Here is an 18,674-nt window from a genome sequence, read left to right as displayed (position 1 = left end):
TTCTTCAAGTTTTCCTCAGATCGTCCGTCACAATGTATTAATTTTCACTTGTGGTTCACTTGCTCAACTGATATTCATGGCAAAGCCTAGTAATGTCACACATTTGTCATTCGTGACAAGTTCATGCAGCCTTCGGTGGGCAAGGACGGATCCACATAGGGACCTGGGAGGTCTCAGGACCCATTGGTGATCCTAAATCACTACTATAAATTTTCCGAGGACCCCTCGTACTCAAGCATGAGGTCTGTGTAGGTTGTAGGTTGCAGGTTACAAAAGCTGTCTTCTTCTCGGAGAAGATGACCGTGCACAGAGAAGAAAGAAAATAGGGACCCTTCATGCCTCTCTCCTCCTTGCTTCTGCCATGGTCTTATCCGTCGATGCCACCCACTTCTCCTCCAACCTTTCTCTGTCGTCTAGTAGAGGCAGTACATAAGCCCAAATTTCCCTAAATTATTTCAACCATCTTAGTAATTTTTCTTATGGGTGAAATTTCCTTCATAAGGTTAGTAAGATGGATATGATATGTCATGGGTTGGTGAAATTTGGGGGTGGAGCTACCATGGCTTTGGGAGAATGGGGAGGGAGACGGTTGGTGGAGGTATGGCAACTTTGTTCTTAGTGAGAGAGAAGGTGGATGCTTGGAAACCAGTAAAAGAGAAAAATGATGTGTTTGGTTAGAAAGATAGTGAGAGTTTAAAGAGAGTTTTATTTAACCGGTGTTTTAAATTTAGTAGTTCATATTAGATAATCAATAACTTAGGTATTCCTTAGTAACTTATGAAACCTCGTAATAGACGCCTTAATTATGATTTTATAATTTGTAATATTGTTTTGCATTTGATTTTTGAATGAAATGTATTATATTTAAATTTTCAAAGTTATTTTTGTCTATAATTTTTTTGACCTTTATAATTGGAACCCCCCGAGTTTAAAATTCTGAATTCGTCACTGTCGGTGGGTGATCCAGTAGTTTGGTAAATCTGTACCGATCCGCTAAGAATTTGAAAAATCTACCAAAATACTGGGCATCCTGGAGGTTTATAACGAGTCCAATGCAACTGACAGTGCGCTAAATCCCCCCTCTTCTTACATCAGCAGCCTAAGATAACGAAGCTTTTTTTTTATAGATTAATGGAAACAAATAAAACTCAGTAATTAAATAAACAAATAAGCTTTAATCTAATAAGCACCCAAAGTTATCTCACAACTTAATCATTCTACAGAAATAAAATTTGCAAAAAACAAATCTAATAATGATATCCAACAAAGTGAAATTAAACCTCCAGGTAAATAAAAATTTAAAAGATAAAAAACCCTAAGATAAACCGAGCAAAAAAGTCTAGACATCACCATGTCCTCCCTTGGCCATTGCTTTGTCTTGAAGGACATACTTCTTCCAAAATGGGTGCTTCTGCCAAATAGTGTGCATTTCTTCGATCGGAACCCCTTTAGTTTCTGGTAAAAACTTGTAAATGAAGGCGTTCATTATTAGGACCCAGAACGCGAAGAAGAAGAACAAGCCGAACTTAAAGTGGCAAAGCATTGTGGTGAAAACTTGAGCTATGACGAAGGTGAAGATCATGTTGGTAGCAACGTTGATCGATTGAGCAGCTGACCTTACTTCAAGAGGGAAAATTTCACTTGGCACCAACCATCCTAGAGGTCCCCAAGACCATGCAAATCCAGCAACATATACACAAATGCACGCCAGCAAGCCATCAACAAAACCCTTGGACAATTCACCAGGGTTGCCACTAACCCCAAATTTAACAGCTATTGCAATTCCAATAATCACCTATTAAATGGCAAAAAAAGATTAAGACACGTTAAATTGAATTTGTTCCTTATGAAATAATGAAAATTATGAAGGAAAATGGAAGAGAAAATGAAGAAAAGCTGAGAAAGAAAAGGAACTAAACCTGAGTGAGGAACATTTGAGCACCACCCTCAATGAAAAGGGTCCTCCTTCCAACCTTATCAACAGTGAAAATCGAAACAAGGGTTGCTATGGCGTTAACAGCGTTGGTGATAACGGTGGACATGAGAGAAGCGCTACTTCCAAATCCCATTGTTTTGAACAAGACGGGGGCGTAAAATGTGATCACATTCATGCCGGTGAGTTGCTGAAAGGCAGGAATTGCAAGTGCAAAAACAAGCTGAGGTCTGTATTTCTTCGTCAACAAGGTTCCCCAGGGATATTTGACCAACTTAGATGCATCACTCGCCGCAACTAGGTCATCAAACTCCTCGTCAACATTGGCGACGCCTCTAATTTTGAGGAGCTGAGATTTGGCTTCCTCATTCTTGCCACGCTCAACCAAAGAGTTTGGAGTTTCTGGTAACACTAGCGCGCCGATCATGATCATAATTGCAGGGACTGCAGCACCACCCAAACTCAAGCGCCATCCCCAACCTCCTTTGATCTCAGCAAAAAAATAGTTTATGACACCAGCAGCAAGTATTCCAATAGTGATTGACAATTGGAACATCATGTTTAAAGCACCACGGTATTTGTATGGGGCTACCTCAGAAACATAAATTGGCACAGACTGCACATGAAATTTGAAACAAGTAAATAAAACACGAGATAAAATTAAGTAATCTAAACACATTTAAGGTAAAGAAACATATTGAATTCAGACCACATTTAGGAACTCGAGCACATGAAAACTGAAAAAATCAAATAAAACATGAGATAAAATTAACCTTAACCACATTTAAGGTAAAAAAAATACTGAATTTAGACCATGTTTTGGAACTCGATCAATTTTTACAGTTCATTAGGTGTGGTTTTCTTAGTTAACCAACTTTAATGGTCTAATATATAAGAGGCTTTCAACTTGCCAGACCCATTTATATATAAATGTGGTACAATATGGAATCAAGCAAAGCAACTAAAATTTATAGGCTATCGGGAGATGGCGATGGTGGTACCTGATTGGCACATCCAATGCCAAAACCGAGGAGTATTCGACCAACAACAAGCATCCAAAGGTATTGAGCGCCCGCATTGAGGAGTGCACCAATCAAGAATAGAACTCCACCCAAAAACATTGTAAGCCTCCTACCAAACTTTCTGGTTACAGTTGATGCACAAAGACATGACACAAGAGCAGCTAAGTATAATGACGATGTGAAGAGCGTCAACTTCTGGCTGTCGAACTTGCAGTACTGGTCATCGGAAGGTTTGATCGTAGATTCCTTAATGTAAACCTCTGGAAAAAACTTTTTCAGGAAAGAATCCATTGATGTCACACCACCTGCATAATAATCAATCAATATTAAATACAATATTTTATAAGAACACAAAATAAAAATTATATGGATACTCTCTGTTGTCAAATAACGATATATTTATTGGTTTTTCACAAGCATAGATGTCAATTTTCAAACTTGTATAATTCATATAAATTCGTATTCATAGACCAAGAATTAATACATGTTTTGGTTGTACAAATGACGTTGCAAACAATAACACAATAATCTAAGAATTAAAGAATGCATATGTATAAAACAAAATTTGGACTGTGATAAAGAACACATGTTGTGTACCTGAAACTCCGAGATCGTAGCCAAAGATCAAACCACCGGTAGCTGCCACCATACATGTGAGAAGGACCCTAGCAGTGAGTTTGCCCGGATATTCTTTTCCACCTTTCGTCGGACCTATTCCGCCCCCAGCCATTGTTGTGTAGAAGAGAAAACACTGAGAGATAACAACTTGGAAGAATGAAATTAAGAGAAAAGTACATTGAGAGTGGGAGGTGATATTTATAGTGGAAGATTTACTAATCTTGTCTGCATAATGAGTGATCTTATCCGGATCAAGAATCTAAGTGAAAAACCAACTGACAAGTCGGAAGTCCAAATGATTTGAAATTGCTTTTGTACTCGATAACTGATTATTACTTCCCTTCCCAGCCAACTTTCTTTCCACTCCTTGCCATTCTCTATAACAGACATATCAAGGATACACTCCCACAAAACCCGGACTCTAATTAATTCATATTTTTTAAATTTAAATCTTTAGGTAGATAATATCGTTTGTTAAAAAAAATTAAAAAAAAATCCATGAAACAACGCTATATATCCTTCTTGTAACCCTAATTCTGTAGGGTTTTTCTTTTTCGTAGGCAGCAGTGTTGTTTATTTCTCTGTGAAACAGGTGGCTGTTGGGTTAATTTAATTTAACAACTTAGCAGGCTGAGATTTGTTTTTGGATTGACAAAGGTCAAATTTACAATTTGCAAGCTCAAGTTTAATTAACTTTGACAATGAAAGGATAAAGGATATTAAATCCAAATAAGATAAAATTAATCCATATTAATACGATAAAAACATATATTAGGTGAATTATTTTACTAACAAAAAAAAATCAAAGACCAATTAGTAATTGGATTAGGAGTACTTATCTTACCTGATTAAAGGAAGTCTCGTGTTTCCCGAATATGGATGTATATGAGGATGATAAACGTTTATCAATTTTTCGGACAAATCCGATCGAAATCAAGTTTATATTTTCATTCTAAATTTTCAGAATCATATTGGATCGGACCACGGTTTTTAAATTCAGAATTTTCAGAATCGGAGTATGTTAGGTTGATTTTATATGCATGTTTATACGTCTTTTACTTATTATTTGGTCATGATTTTATATTAAATTGGCGAGTTTGATGTGTTTTGTGTGAGTTTTGTAGAAATAATAGTCGGAGATAAGTGTGGATTTTTAAGAAGAATTATAAGGCAAGTATGAAAGAATAACGAAGTGGACTGCTACTATATGAGAGTGGTGCTGGAATTTGGGTTTTATCAAATTAAGTTCAATTTGGGCTTTATAAAAAGTGCCGGTTGGACTTTTCCAAAGGGGACAAGGATTCTAAGTCCTTATTAGGAGGCAAACGAGGGAAGAATAAGGAGGGGGGATTGAGAGCCTAATCGGGGTGTGCCGCAAGGGAAGAAGATTGCATATTTCCAGGGCATACTCGCACACGAATACAGAATTGGAGTTTTGGGTTTCTTTTATGCCATTGAATTCATTCATGTTTGTCATTAGTTTAATCATGAATTAAGTCCTTTTGCTAGGAATAGGGTGTACTCTTATCATGAACATATAATTTTCGTTATTATATATTAATATCAGTTATTTTCCATGTTGAGTAATTGTTATTGTGCTTCGTCGTTATCAAATAACTGGCCATTATTTGTGTGAAGAACTAAATTGCGACTAATAGGTTGAGTTTAATAGATTGCTTCTCATAACAATTACCATGAATTACATAATTGAGTAGACATACTGGTTATGATTTGTGTATTATCGTGTAATTATCCATTGAGTGTAAAGGGTTTCAGTTATCCATATATGTGGCTCGACATAGCATGGGTAATAGTTAGAAACACGGTTAGTATATTCTGACAAGAAATGTTGACGAATCAAGGGATAATTGCTAGCAACATGGGAATAATTTGAATTTAATATGAATAACGGGATTAGATGGGATTGAGAATGAGGAACCTGATGTCCTAGTGCTTCCATAAATTAATCTTGCATAATTCACTCACTTTTACTTCGTGTTCGATCAATTATTATTTTTACTTTCATTTCGTTTCTTTTCATATTTGAAGTTGTCATCGTAATCCTTCTTTTATTTAAGTGTAGTCTGAAGTCAATCTCAATAGTAAATTTAGGTTAATCCGACCCTTATTTGAATGACACTCTACTTATCACTATATTACTTGGACGATATTGTACACTTGCAATTATCAACAACAGAGTAATCTCGAAAGTTTATAAATTAATATGTTTTACAAGTTTTTTAATATTCTGAAACATTTTTGTACGTGCAACTTATTGTTCTTTTTTAATATTTAGTACATGCTTCTAGTTAGTGCTATGGTCTAATACACTCTTACATTTGTTAGATGTAATCGGTATCCTCAGTTTTTCTCCACTGAACAAATTAGCCTTGTTTAAAAATGGATTTGGAGGTTCTTCCGAAGTTAATTTTCACCTCCTTCAACCTCTATTTAGGATTAGGTTGAAGAGTGTTTCACATTGGATCAATTCTGCAAGGCCTTTCCTTAATGCTCTGGTCGATTGTAATGACTCAAAGGAACGGTCTAAGGCTGTTTTCTCTCCTCTAATGGGGTATGGGGAAAATCTTACTGAAAAATCCACATCAACTTCCGTTAGCAAATATAAATACATGTTATCAACTGTAAAATTTTGCACGGAACGTTTTGACTGTGTTCGGAGGAGCTGCGACTGAAGAAGAAAACTAATGACCCACCCGAAGCTTTGAGAAGTGTTCCAGGTCTCTTCTGCGAGATATTTCCAAGGAACCTAATCCTGTTCCCACCGAGGTAATCAATCATAAGCTGCGGAGTGGTTACCTTTTCTTAATAAAAAATCTCTTCACTGCTATTTTCTTCGCATTGGGAGGAGGTTTCTGGGCATGCAATTGGTGTACCATTACTCACTAGGTTTTTACCCTTTTCCACTGTATTATCGTTGCAACTTTTGGTTGTTAATGCATTCATTTCACGTTATTACAGGTTAGCTATGTTCTTCAAGAAGTCCAGTTAACAGACCAGCAGCGATTTAAGCAGATTTTCTATGACTTTAAAGCTAAAATGGAGGTATTATATTATATTATATTTTATATTATATTTTCAGAACCTATTGAGAGGTAGTGGTCAAGAAATAGTTCTCACTAGTTGCTACATCATTCTTTCCTTTGTGATTGTGTAAGATTGTAGTTGTTTGTTTGTGACTTTTGCCTATATAAAAGAGTCATATGGTGACTCAAAAAATACATCAAAACAACTTACTTTTTCCTCACAAACAACACACAAGATCAAAAGCAGAAACTGATAATACAAATCTCCCTCCCATCTCTTCTTCTACATCCATTGTCTAATACAGTTAAAAAAATAAATAGCATGATACATTGCTCCCGTTCCACTTCAATTTCTAGCAACGGTTCTCTCTCTCTATTTACCTATTTATAACACATTATCAATAGGACTCTCTAACCCTAACTAGTTTTCATTTCCTTCGCCGAAAAATGTTTCCCATTAGGATCATACTGTTCATCTTTCGTTCTCTTCCTCACCTGCTTTGTGATCCCTTGCTACCACAATGAAGATCTGCTACCAATATACCTTATCCTAGTCCTCATGTTAATAACCACAGTCCACTTAAATTTTTGGGTGAAGTGCCGATTTAGTCCCTGAACTATCATCTCAATGAAAATTAGGTCCCTGAATTATTTTTTTCGTAAAATAAATCCCTAAATTCATTAAAAATTGCTAATTTCATCTCTAATATAATATTCAAAGCTAGTTTATTCAATTTTTCGTCAGCTTAAGTCACTTTATACATTTTAGAGTGTAACTATCTTTTTCTCGCCCATAAGCCCCTAGCATTTCATTTAGGTTGCGAATCTAATGTCTAATTTACCCTCTAAAGTTAATTCCATACACTATTTCTTTATGAAAAATTATCAATCTACCCTCCAATGTGTATCACATGCAAGTAACGTGACTTAAATTGACGGAAAATTAAATATAGTAGCTTCGAATCTAATATCAAAGTTGTAATTGGCAGATGTGTATAATTCAAAGACTAATTTTTCTGGAAAAAAAATAAATTTAGTTTACGGAGCTAATTTTCACTCAGGTAATAATTCATGAACTAAATTGGCAGTCCATCTTAAATTTTTTATTTCTTATTTGGTGTAGCTCCTGACTACTAACCTAATACTTAATTTTATTTAATTTTATTGCAAATTTAGATATTGCGGTATAATTGCTCATCTGGCACTGCATATTTAATTTTAGATGGTGCAATATAATCGTCCATCCTACACTGTATATTTAATTTGACTACTAACTTGAGTGGTGCGATATAATCTCCCAACCTGCATTACATTATTCTGAAGATAATGGTGTCGTACAATTGCCCTCCTCGTTAATTAACAACCTAACAATCTTTAATGTCTTAATTTAAGTTAATGTCTTAATGAAAAACGGACTTCAAGTGAATGACTTTAATATTATTGGTATGGTTACCCGTGAAACTTCCTTGTTATACTATGTGGATATAACATAGATTTACAAATGATTTCATGGAAATGAGAGCTACTATGTTATGTTTACCTGATAGTGTTATCAAAAATATATTTATGTTATGTTTCAAATGATTGTGAAATGGAAGGGCTAGTAGAGTACTGTTAACCCAGTACATGGGGTGATGTAACATCAAATTGGAATCTGCATCGTGTAGTTGTTGTACATAGATGGCCCAGCCTGGTTAATCCGCATAGGAGGACCATACTATTTGAGGGTTACAACTGGTTAATTGCATTAGGCAACCCTAGGGTCGCGTCTGGTTAAACTACATTAGGCCATCCTCGTTACCTAGGTATGCCATACGTAGTTTGGGGGTGATCCCACCAAGTTAATCCACATTGGGTGATTACCGTCTATCACTACTCTCATGAGTGATTCTACTTGGTTAATTCGCAATGGGGGACCACATCCTATTCGGTTACCTATTGTAGGCTACAGCCGAATTGTGTCTCTCTATAGCCCTAGTATTTATTCACATAGGAAAGAAGAGATTGAATGCATGTGTGCCTTAATCTAGAAAGAGTTGAATCAAACAGTTTACTTGATAGTGTATCTAAAGTGAACGGATTTGGATATGACTCATTCCTACTCGATAGAAACAAAGATACAATGATGAAAAAGATACTAATATCAGTCATACACTTGATTGTATTATTGATGGTGTGTCCTTCCTACCCAACTTGGGGTTGTATAATGACTATTTGATAGGAGCATATTTATGCACCTTAGTTTGCTTGTTTTCTTGCATTTATGTTGCTAGTACTTAGTAATTTTAGTACTTTAAGCTATTTTCGTGTGTTTGTAGGTCCAAAGGGCTAAAGGAGCAAAAAGATGCATTTTGGAGACTTTTGGAGCACTTTTGGGCTAAGGATGGATAGCTTATGCTTGGAGCCAAAGTGTTGGACGAAATTGAAGACCTAATTGAAGACCAAAGTGTTGGAACCTTGTTCCCTTTAGTTTTAGGACATTTAAACCATTTCAGAAATTCCACTTCCTTTGCCGTGCATATCAATGCATTTCATTCATTCCACATGCATTTCAATCACATGCACCCATCATCATGCACTCCCCAAGCCGTGACACTCTTCATCATTCAGCAATTTTTCCCATTCATCAACCGGTGCATTCATTCACTTCTCAACATAAACAATCAGCCACATATTCAACTAACATGCACTCATTGTCATTCCACTTCATTTCACCTTGCATTTCCAGATTATTCCTTCATCATTGCACCACAAATTAGCCACACATTCACCCACATGCACTCCCTTTAATTAATTCATCCTAGCTGTCAAAGCACATGCACATTCACCCTAATCATTCACATACACAATCTGCCATCATTCACACAAACACCATAATTGCCTTGCATCCCATTCCATCTTCCATTTCAGATTGCATCCCCTTCATTCCACCCAAGCCACATGCACTCCCATCCATTTCATCATTGCAGCCACATATAGCTTTAATTCACATGCAAACACATGCATTTTCCACCTCACAACCACCAGAAATCTGCCAATGCCGTGAGTTCCCATTATTTCCCAACAAACAATGCATTCACATGCATTTCCACCCACATGCAACCATAATCATTCATACCTATCAGCCACATGCATTCAATCATTCACTCCACACTCATTGCACATGCATTCCCTTTCATTTCTGTCAAAGCACATGCATTCTCACCCTTTAATCACATGCATAAATCAGCCACATGCATCTCCCACCACCATTTCAGATTTCCACCCACCTCCTAGCTGTCATGTTCCCTCGTATTTACCTATAAATAAGCATGCATTTTAGCCACAATTCTCATTCACTCATTCATACACTCTTCCATATTCACTCATCCATTGCAGAAATGTAGACCATCAAACCATCTTTGTGCCGTGACTCTCCCTTACAATCCAAACACCATCCTTCCATTTCCACCACTCCTCTTCCATTCCTCCACCACTCCCCAAACCATTCACACCATCAAACTATCCTTAGACCTTGTGCTAGAACGAAGAGGAAGAGAAGAGTGCCTAAACGTTCATACAATTCAAGTTTGAGTTGTTGGAATGTTTAGGTGTTTCTTTGATTTCAATGTTTAATTTCAATACTCTTTGTTTTGTACGAATGAGGAATGGAAGAGAAGAGAGCCTAAACGTTCATACAATTCAAGTTTGAGTTGTTGGAATGTTTAGGTGTTTCTTTGATTCTCTTTGTTTTGTACCATGAGGAACTAAACCCCCCTTGGCTAGGGGGGGATTTGAAATAAATGTTTATGCTTGCATTTTGATTTGATTACTTCTAATTGCGTTTCATAAGTTGTGGATTCAATTTGTTTAACCGTTTGATTGATAACTTATTTATGTATGTTTATTGAGAGTGCACGCTTAATTTTCATGCATGAATATGACGCTAGAATATAAGTGAGTTTCACCTAATCGTTATGATATTATATTCACAAGCAGTGGAGGTTGCTTATAAACAATCGCGTTAAATGAATTCTTGGCACGAGTTTCATGCTCATCATAGTAACGAATGCCTCGTCAACCCTTATAGTTTTCATAATGCTTAATGATCTTTGATTGTATCTTTATTGTGCTGTTCACGTAAAGGACTTTTGGAGAATGTTGTGAATTGCGTTGCGCTAACCCATCCAATTCATTAACTTAAGGAAAACTTGACGGTTAATTTAAGCAGACCTAATTAACCTGGGGTGATGAGTTTCATAATTTATTGAAATGCAATTGGAAATCTTTTTATTATGCAAGTGTAACATGTGTGGAGATGAACCCCTTAGCTAGCTTCAATCCATTCAATATCATCACATTCATCTTTACATTCTGTTTTGTTTCCAAGTTTCTGTTTTAGTTTTAAATTCGTCAAAACCAATCCCCCATTTATTTTAAAGTGTTAGATTAGTTAGAATTACATTTAGTTTGAGTTTTTAAGAGTCTTGAGTCAAGTTACAACTTAATTTCGTCCAAATTTGTGTTTATACTCAAAACTGCCCAGAAAGTGGTTTTTAGGCAGATTTGAGTGTGTTTGTGCTGTTTTGAGTCTTTTAGTTTGCTTGAGTGTTTTAAAGTTTAGTTTTGCATTCTTTGAGTCTAGTATAGTGTTTTATATTGTGTTTTTACGTTTTTGAGTCAAATCCAAGTGATTAACAATCCCTCCTAATCCCCGGTCCAGAACGATCCCTACTTATACATATACTACAATTGACAAAAAGAGGGTTTAATTTGTGTGCGTTTAAATCCCGCATCACTATTGTTAACTCGAAAGACGTGTGGTGAGATTTAAAATTAAGAATCATTGTTATACATATTAATGAGATGTATCTTCTATGTATTAATGAGACGTATGATGGTTAAATTATGAAATATGTGGCAATTGGATGTTTGTGATCATTTGGAAAATGATGAAAGGTGAGTGGTGAGTCACAATCCGAAGAGAACGATCAAATGATAATTATGGTAATTAGATCGACAGATTGAGCAAGTATTCAGAAGAAAGTCATGTGTGGACGTAGACACTACTTCTAATTTAATCATTTGATCTTTCTTATATTCACATATATTGTATTATTGTCACTCACATGAGTTTCACAGCTTATCCTGGTTTTGTTTTGCTAGGTGCAACAATCCCACATCGTAGGGTTGTTTTGTAGAGTAACAAGTAGCGGTTAAGGAAGAGAATTTCCAATAGGTCGGCTATGTTGGCGGTACACTCAAAATAGGTATCATCACCCTATATTGTTAAGTTATTTTTAGTGAAGCTCTTGTTTATATTGTATGTATGAGTCATAGTCACCCCATATATTATATGTTGTACCATTATTTTCCTACCTTTAAGTGTTGATTCTAGACGTATCTCGGGATCGAGACATAACATTTATGGTGCCAAATGTGTAAAGTGTGCATCTCAATCAAAAGAAAAGGGAAAGCATCAAATCACAAGTCTAAAAGAAGATGGGAGGCTTGAATCAAATTACAAATCCATCTTAATTGGCCCTCATATGCCTCTCATTTCATGTTAATTAATGGTGGTACCTAGAGCAAGCATGAAATCGCTCACTAAACTTACTTGGAGGATGACTTCAAATTACAAATTCATCAACCATGTTTCATTTCAAGGCTTACACTCATGTTCTTCATCAAGCTCGTGGAGAATCACCAAGCACAATAAATGCCGATTCATCCACACTAAAGTCAAAGACCACCCACCACGTGACACTAGTTGTGATGCCGATTTGTTTGAGATCAAGTCTTCACGACCTTAAAGAATTCACAAGAATGGTTCAAGATAGTGTCACCACTCTTGATAAAATTCGACTTCAGAGAAATGAAGTAAGTCCAAGCCTTTAGAGAAACTAGAAAGCTCTCTGGCCAAAGCAAACACTAAACATACTTGTATTTTTCATCAAGATCATGGATAATCAACAAGCGCAAGAAACATGTGCTGATTCATCCACCACTAAAGCAAAAGATCACTCACCATGTGAAATTGTTTAAGACCAAGCCTCGATGGCCCTTGAAGAAACTTCCAACCCGATTCAGGATCAAGTGTTCATCACTCTTGGATCAAGTCCTATGCAGGGGGACTTCAAAGCATAGTTGTCAAAGTACATTCACTATGCAAAGGGACTTTGAAACGTACCTTCTACACATGACAAGGACATGTATACGTCGCACCTTGAAGTGGGGGCATTTGTAGACGTCTAAATTTCGATGAAGTAAATGTTCACCAACACATTAAATTTTCAACATGTAAGGGCTTACGCTTGCATTGTGTGTCTCACAAATAGTACACATGGCACATGATTCATCAAAACTATATGAGTCATCAAGAGTGACACGCGTCAACAACTGGTGAAAATTAATTAAGGAATTGTCTTTATTAATTCTTTAATTAATTTCATTTAAATCAAACTAACTAACTGATTTAAAATGCCAAATCAAGGCACTCAGTACTACAGTCTTGTGGTATTCCTCTTCACTTGTAAGTAAGAAATCTTAGGTTCGAATCTCGTAGATGGTGAATTCGATACAAAATTAGGTTGTCCATTGTGTGGCTTAGCCGAACTCCCCCTTTCCCTAGTGTAAAATACATCGTTGTACTAAAAAAAATGACAAATCAAGGATGGCCAATTAAGGTTGAAATGTGATTGATTTATTTGATTAAATCAAAGATTATTTGATGAAGTTAAATCACGAACCAACCCCAAATCAAGTCCAAAAATCAAGACCAAGTCAAGCCTCAATCAAGACTTGGAGAACTTATAATTATGAGGCTCGACAAAGAATGGGGCTCAGAAATACATCCACACACCTAAATGCTCAAAACTCTCAAGCCTCAAACACTCAGAAGATCAAAAAGCTCTCTACATTCTTTATCACATCTGTAAAGAACCACCAAGTACCCCTACACGTGCCGGTTCCTCCATCGCCATAAGCCAAACCTTGCAGCATCCGCTCATTTGAGATCGTCACTGCGACCTTCGGATCAATAGCCATACACATATACTTTACAACCTCAGATGTTGTAAACCTAAATTTACATTAATGCAATTATTACTTTGTACACGTGTTATTGTTTCATTTGTCATAAGAGAATTGTGTTTATAATCACTCAATCAAGATGAGTGCAAGCTTTCCGATGCCAAAGGTTTGAGTAGTTATGTGACATACAGATACAAGGACAAAGCCATAAATTTGTATGGATGGGGGCATCCTTACACAATAAAGTCATGAATAAAAAAAGTTAAAGAATTTACTAGACAAAATACTTATATATTAATCCATAAGATTTTCATACAACATCTTACGATATCTCTCGACGTGTTTTCAGGTTCTGAAAGCATAGCATCCAACTACATTATCAATACCATCAAATATTTCTCTCTATAAAAACAACCATGTTATCATTCATCCATTGATCTCCAACGGATTTCTCAATCGATTCATCATAAATTTGATGGCCGAGAATGCTCTTTCAATGATGGGAGTAGCAACTGGAAGAGTTAAGATAGGCAAAGGCAACGAGAAGAGATATTGTCAACTAGGTAAAAGATTCTGTTTGTTTGATAAGTTTAGCTGATATCCAAATTTAAGTCACATTTTTGAACAATTTTAAAGCAATGGCGCTTCAACAAAAACTAGATTAGGGGCAATAGAGAAGGGATTTCAGTTGGTATTTCAACATTCTTTTATCCCACGCAGCTTGAAAGACTTAAAGGAATTCAAGGATGCATTTGACGAAGTTAAAGACAAAGGGGTTGTGGTTGCAATGGCATCACCATATGCTGTTTGTGAAGCACTAATGGAGCGACCAAACTTCTTTCAATTAAAGAAAATAGCCCTCTGAGAAAATATGCTACAAATACTGGCTCTCCGTCTCTGCTAAAACTTCTGTATTAGCATCTCAAATAATTAAGTAATATTATGCATGGTTTATTTACAAAAATTTTGAGAAGTCTATTACGTACACAAAAGATTCTCTCTTGTAACCAAGACACAACTCCAATGGGGTCACTTGTTTAATAGATGCTTGTCACCTTTAGGCTTTTGGACCTATGCAACAACTTCACATCTTCCCACGTGTAAAGATGACTTGGCTGACAAGGTAGTTAGTTTTAACCCCTTCATTTCCTAGACAGGTTTTGTGCTTCATCTTCATTCTTCTGAGCAGTAAACAATTTGCAGCAACTCTTAACAATTTGTACAAAAATATTGAAACATAGCTACAATTAATTTGTACAAGAAGCACGCTTCTAACTAATTTTGGTGGAGACTTAGTGTCACGAGACATAGCGCTAGAGATCATCTCTGATGGCCACGATGAAACAGGTGGAGCTGGAGTTGGAACAACTAGCGTGAAGGTTTGTTTAGAGAGCTATCAAAAAGTAGGGTCACAAACTTTAATTGGCTGAGCTACTTGAGAAGCTTGGGTAGCTCAGGGCTCCCAGTTGACTGTATTGTTTATTAATGCATCCATGTCATGGCCTTTCAATGTTTAGTAAGAAGCTTTCATCAACGATTCAAAATAGGGTGTTGTCGGAATGGACTGACTAAAAAGCCAATGCCAAGGATATGTGAAAATTAGGGCTTACAGCTCCGAGTGATGAGAAAAGGGTTGTAACTTGTAAGGCAAGTAGTAGTAGAACAATGTATATGAGAAACATAGAAGAAGAAAATGAGAAAGAAATAAAATGAAATGCCCTCAGATGAAGAGAATTGGCTACAAACGCAGTTGATGAAGGTGGAAGCTCCCATAAAAACATTGATGACTACGAGTTCAACTTTAGCCACTGTTAAACCAGTTCTTCTCTACACACAGGTGATCCGTTATTTTTATTGTAACTTTAAGATGCTGATGATATTGGTAGATAACATGTCAATCACAAAACGCATTTACATGTTATCATACAGAGGCAGATAGCATGTCAATAACAAAATGTATTTTTGTCCTTAGTTTCTCACGCGTTAGGTCATAAATGTCTCGTAGGTATCCTAAGTTTTTCAATTGTGGTACTCAAAATTGGGAGTCCCTTTTGCCTGCCTCCCTATAAGTTATTTCTGTTAAGAAACAATTCCAAACGTTTTATTGCGACTTTTGAGCAATTTAAACTTGTTTTATTTATTGCTAGGAAAGATTGTTCTTTACTATTAATAATAAAAACATGGTTTGTTTAGATATAGGATCATACAACTCATATATCTCAAATAAAAACCCACCTATGAATCAACATCCAATAAAAACCCAAAATTTAAATAAATTGCCACACAAGAAAACAAGTAACCTATTAATATAAGTTATTTACAATTTATGCCACAACTTTCTATAACTGTTCTCATACAACCATTATTAGCCAACCATTATGGCTAACGTTTTTAACAATTTCTTTTACCAGTCTAATAATGGATTAATATAATGCATTACAATATCTCTTAACTATATAACTTTAGATAAATTATTTTGCGAACACAGAAACATATATATAATAGTAAAACATATATATAATAGTAAAACATAAAATAGAAGATACATTTTTTGAAAAGTTAAATTGTAGGTAAATTATATTCATACAAAAATAAATAGGGAATTGTTATTAGCACTCCAAAAATCTCATTCTACACTCCAAACTTTCTATATTAGGAAAGAAAAATACACTTGTGAGGAATGTAGAATGAGATTTTTGGAGTGTAAATAACACTTCCCAAATAAAATTGTAGATACACTATTGTTGTTAAAAAAGGTAAATTTTTTGTGTAGTATTGTAGATACATTATTGTCACAGTAGGTAAGTTAGTTTCGTATAAAATCAAAAAGTAGGTAAATTATATTCATACAAAAATAAAATTGTGGATACATTATTGTTAAATAAGAACAGGTAAATTTTTATCCTAAAATTTGAACAACAGGTACATTGACACACCCCAACCCGAAATGTCCACTTGGACTTCGAACCGAGCCGTGCTGGCTAACACATGGAAGGTGACGAAGCCATAAAGTGTAGTGATGTGGAAAATGTGTATAAATTTAAACCAAAAAGTGCCTAAGTAATAGAGTGCGCGGTGAGCGGGAATGAACCCATTTCACACGTGATGTCAGAGCATAAGTACAGTACAATAAGATAGGGTGAGAACTATACCATCGAAGGTAATCATCTACATCAAGATTTGTCAAGAATCCTCGTCAACATGCAAGCTCAGCAATAAAACCTAGAGGGGCAAAAAACAAGGGTGAGCGGGCCTAGAAACAAATCTTTGCAAAAATCCTTTTTGAAAGCATAATAACCCCTCGCTGTAAAACCAGTATAGTTTCCAAAATATATATACTAAGTATAATAATAAAATAGGTACCGTAGCCTGCAAAATCTCAAGAATTCATTATGGCACAATATCTCGTAAATAAGAGCATGACATCCATAATCACAAAATCTCACATAAGCAACATATCATATCTGGTGCTCATTGACACATAGTGGCGCAAGAGTTCATGTAGAGATATTATGACATGAACAGGATTGGGTGTAATAATAATATACACTCTAGTACTACAATCACGTGAAAACTAGTGCTATGCGCAACACATACAAGTCGAAGTTGCCTATGGCAACCTGTATGACAAGACTGGCACCTACAATGGATCCAAAGTGAGCGTACTGTGCAATGTGCACATACACATGAAAGACATGCCCTAGTCTGGGTGAGTACCAACATCAGTGCAGCAAACGATAAGCACATAACATCAATATAGTCATACCACAGCCATTCAACAATTCTAATCAATATCGTACTATTCATGACCATAAATACAATCAAGGCATCTCCTTATAGTAAACTTACTTGTGCATCCCATAGGATTATTTCATCATTTCCCAACAATAAGGCATTTCTTATAAACGTAAGTTTAATCATGGCAATCACATAGAGAATTTATTAATAATTGTATATATGGAAACTAACCAATAAATTTATTAATAATTGTATATATGGAAACTAACCTATATATATATATATATATATATATATATATATATATATATCAAAGAAAAGACCTACTTACAGATCATGTCGGCGAGTCGAACCCACCTCGTAGTATCGAGAGTCCTTGCAATGCATTTCACCTAGAAATGAAACCATTTAGGTAAATATAACGTGCTAATGAAATTACGCTTTTTCATACAAAGTATGGCTAATAAATGAACTATCCTAAAACAGTCGAATTGTCCACTTTGGACCCCCAGCACACCTTCACGGTTTTGTTTCTGGGAACTCACACGAGAACTTCCCAATGGGTCACCCATCCTAGGAGTGCTCTCGTGCGTTACTCGCTTAACTTCGAAGTTCCCATGGAACCCGAAGCCAGTGAGCTCCCAAAAGACCTCGTGCTAGGTAGGGATGGGAATATACATATAAGGATCACTCCCCTGGGCGATGTGGGATGTCACAATCCACCCCCCTTAGGGGCCCGACGTCCTCATCGGCACACACGTGACCAGGGTTAAGCTCTGATACCAAATTGTCACATATCGGCCCAGGGGGGACCACTTCCCGGGCCAGACTCCACCGTAGCACGATATTGTCCGCTTTGGGCCCCCAGCACACCCTCACGGTTTTGTTTCTGGGAACTCAAACGAGAACTTCCCACTAGGTCACCCATCCTAGGAGTGCTCTCGTGTGTTACTTGCTTAACTTCGAAGTTCCCATGGAACCCGAAGCCAGTGAGCTCCCAAAAGGTCTCGTGCTAGGTAGGGATAGGAATATACATATAAGGATCACTCCCCTGGGCGATGTGGGATGTCACAATCCACCCCCCCTTAGGGGCCCGACGTCCTCGTCGGTACACACGCGACCAGGGTTAGGCTCTGATACCAAATTATCACATCTCGGCCTAGGGGGGACCACTTCCCGGGCCAGACTCCACCGTAGCACGATATTGTCCGCTTTGGGCCCCCAGCACACCCTCACGGTTTTAGTTTTGGGAACTCACACAAGAACTTCCCAATGGGTCACCCATCTTGGAAGTGCTCTCGTGTGTTA

At 36.5% G+C, this 18,674-nt stretch overlaps 1 protein-coding gene across 1 annotated transcript; it reads right to left on the bottom strand.

The window, feature by feature from the left end:
* Positions 1 to 1,339: 1,339 nt before the first annotated feature.
* Positions 1,340 to 3,685, bottom strand: LOC137724953 (sugar carrier protein C-like). The gene is made up of 4 exons (XM_068463585.1): positions 3,553 to 3,685; positions 2,935 to 3,260; positions 1,920 to 2,549; positions 1,340 to 1,795 (listed from the first exon to the last, which is right to left on the bottom strand). Exons 1-4 carry the CDS (start codon positions 3,683 to 3,685, stop codon positions 1,340 to 1,342), a joined length of 1,545 nt encoding a protein of 514 aa, XP_068319686.1.
* Between the last annotated feature and the right edge of the window lie 14,989 nt (positions 3,686 to 18,674).

This window comes from Pyrus communis, chromosome 2, assembly GCF_963583255.1.
Source record: "Pyrus communis chromosome 2, drPyrComm1.1, whole genome shotgun sequence".
Taxonomy (NCBI): domain Eukaryota; kingdom Viridiplantae; phylum Streptophyta; class Magnoliopsida; order Rosales; family Rosaceae; genus Pyrus; species Pyrus communis.
This window is presented reverse-complemented; position numbering and strand designations above follow the sequence as displayed.

Coding starts and splice junctions, on each gene's coding strand:
- LOC137724953 (XM_068463585.1), bottom strand. CDS start 3,685: ATGGCTGGGGGCGGAATAGGTCCGACGAAAGGTGGAAAAGAATATCCG. Junction 3,261..3,552: donor CTACGATCTCGGAGTTTCAG/GTACACAACATG, acceptor ATTATTATGCAG/GTGGTGTGACATCAATGGAT. Junction 1,796..1,919: donor CTCAAATGTTCCTCACTCAG/GTTTAGTTCCTT, acceptor GCCATTTAATAG/GTGATTATTGGAATTGCAAT.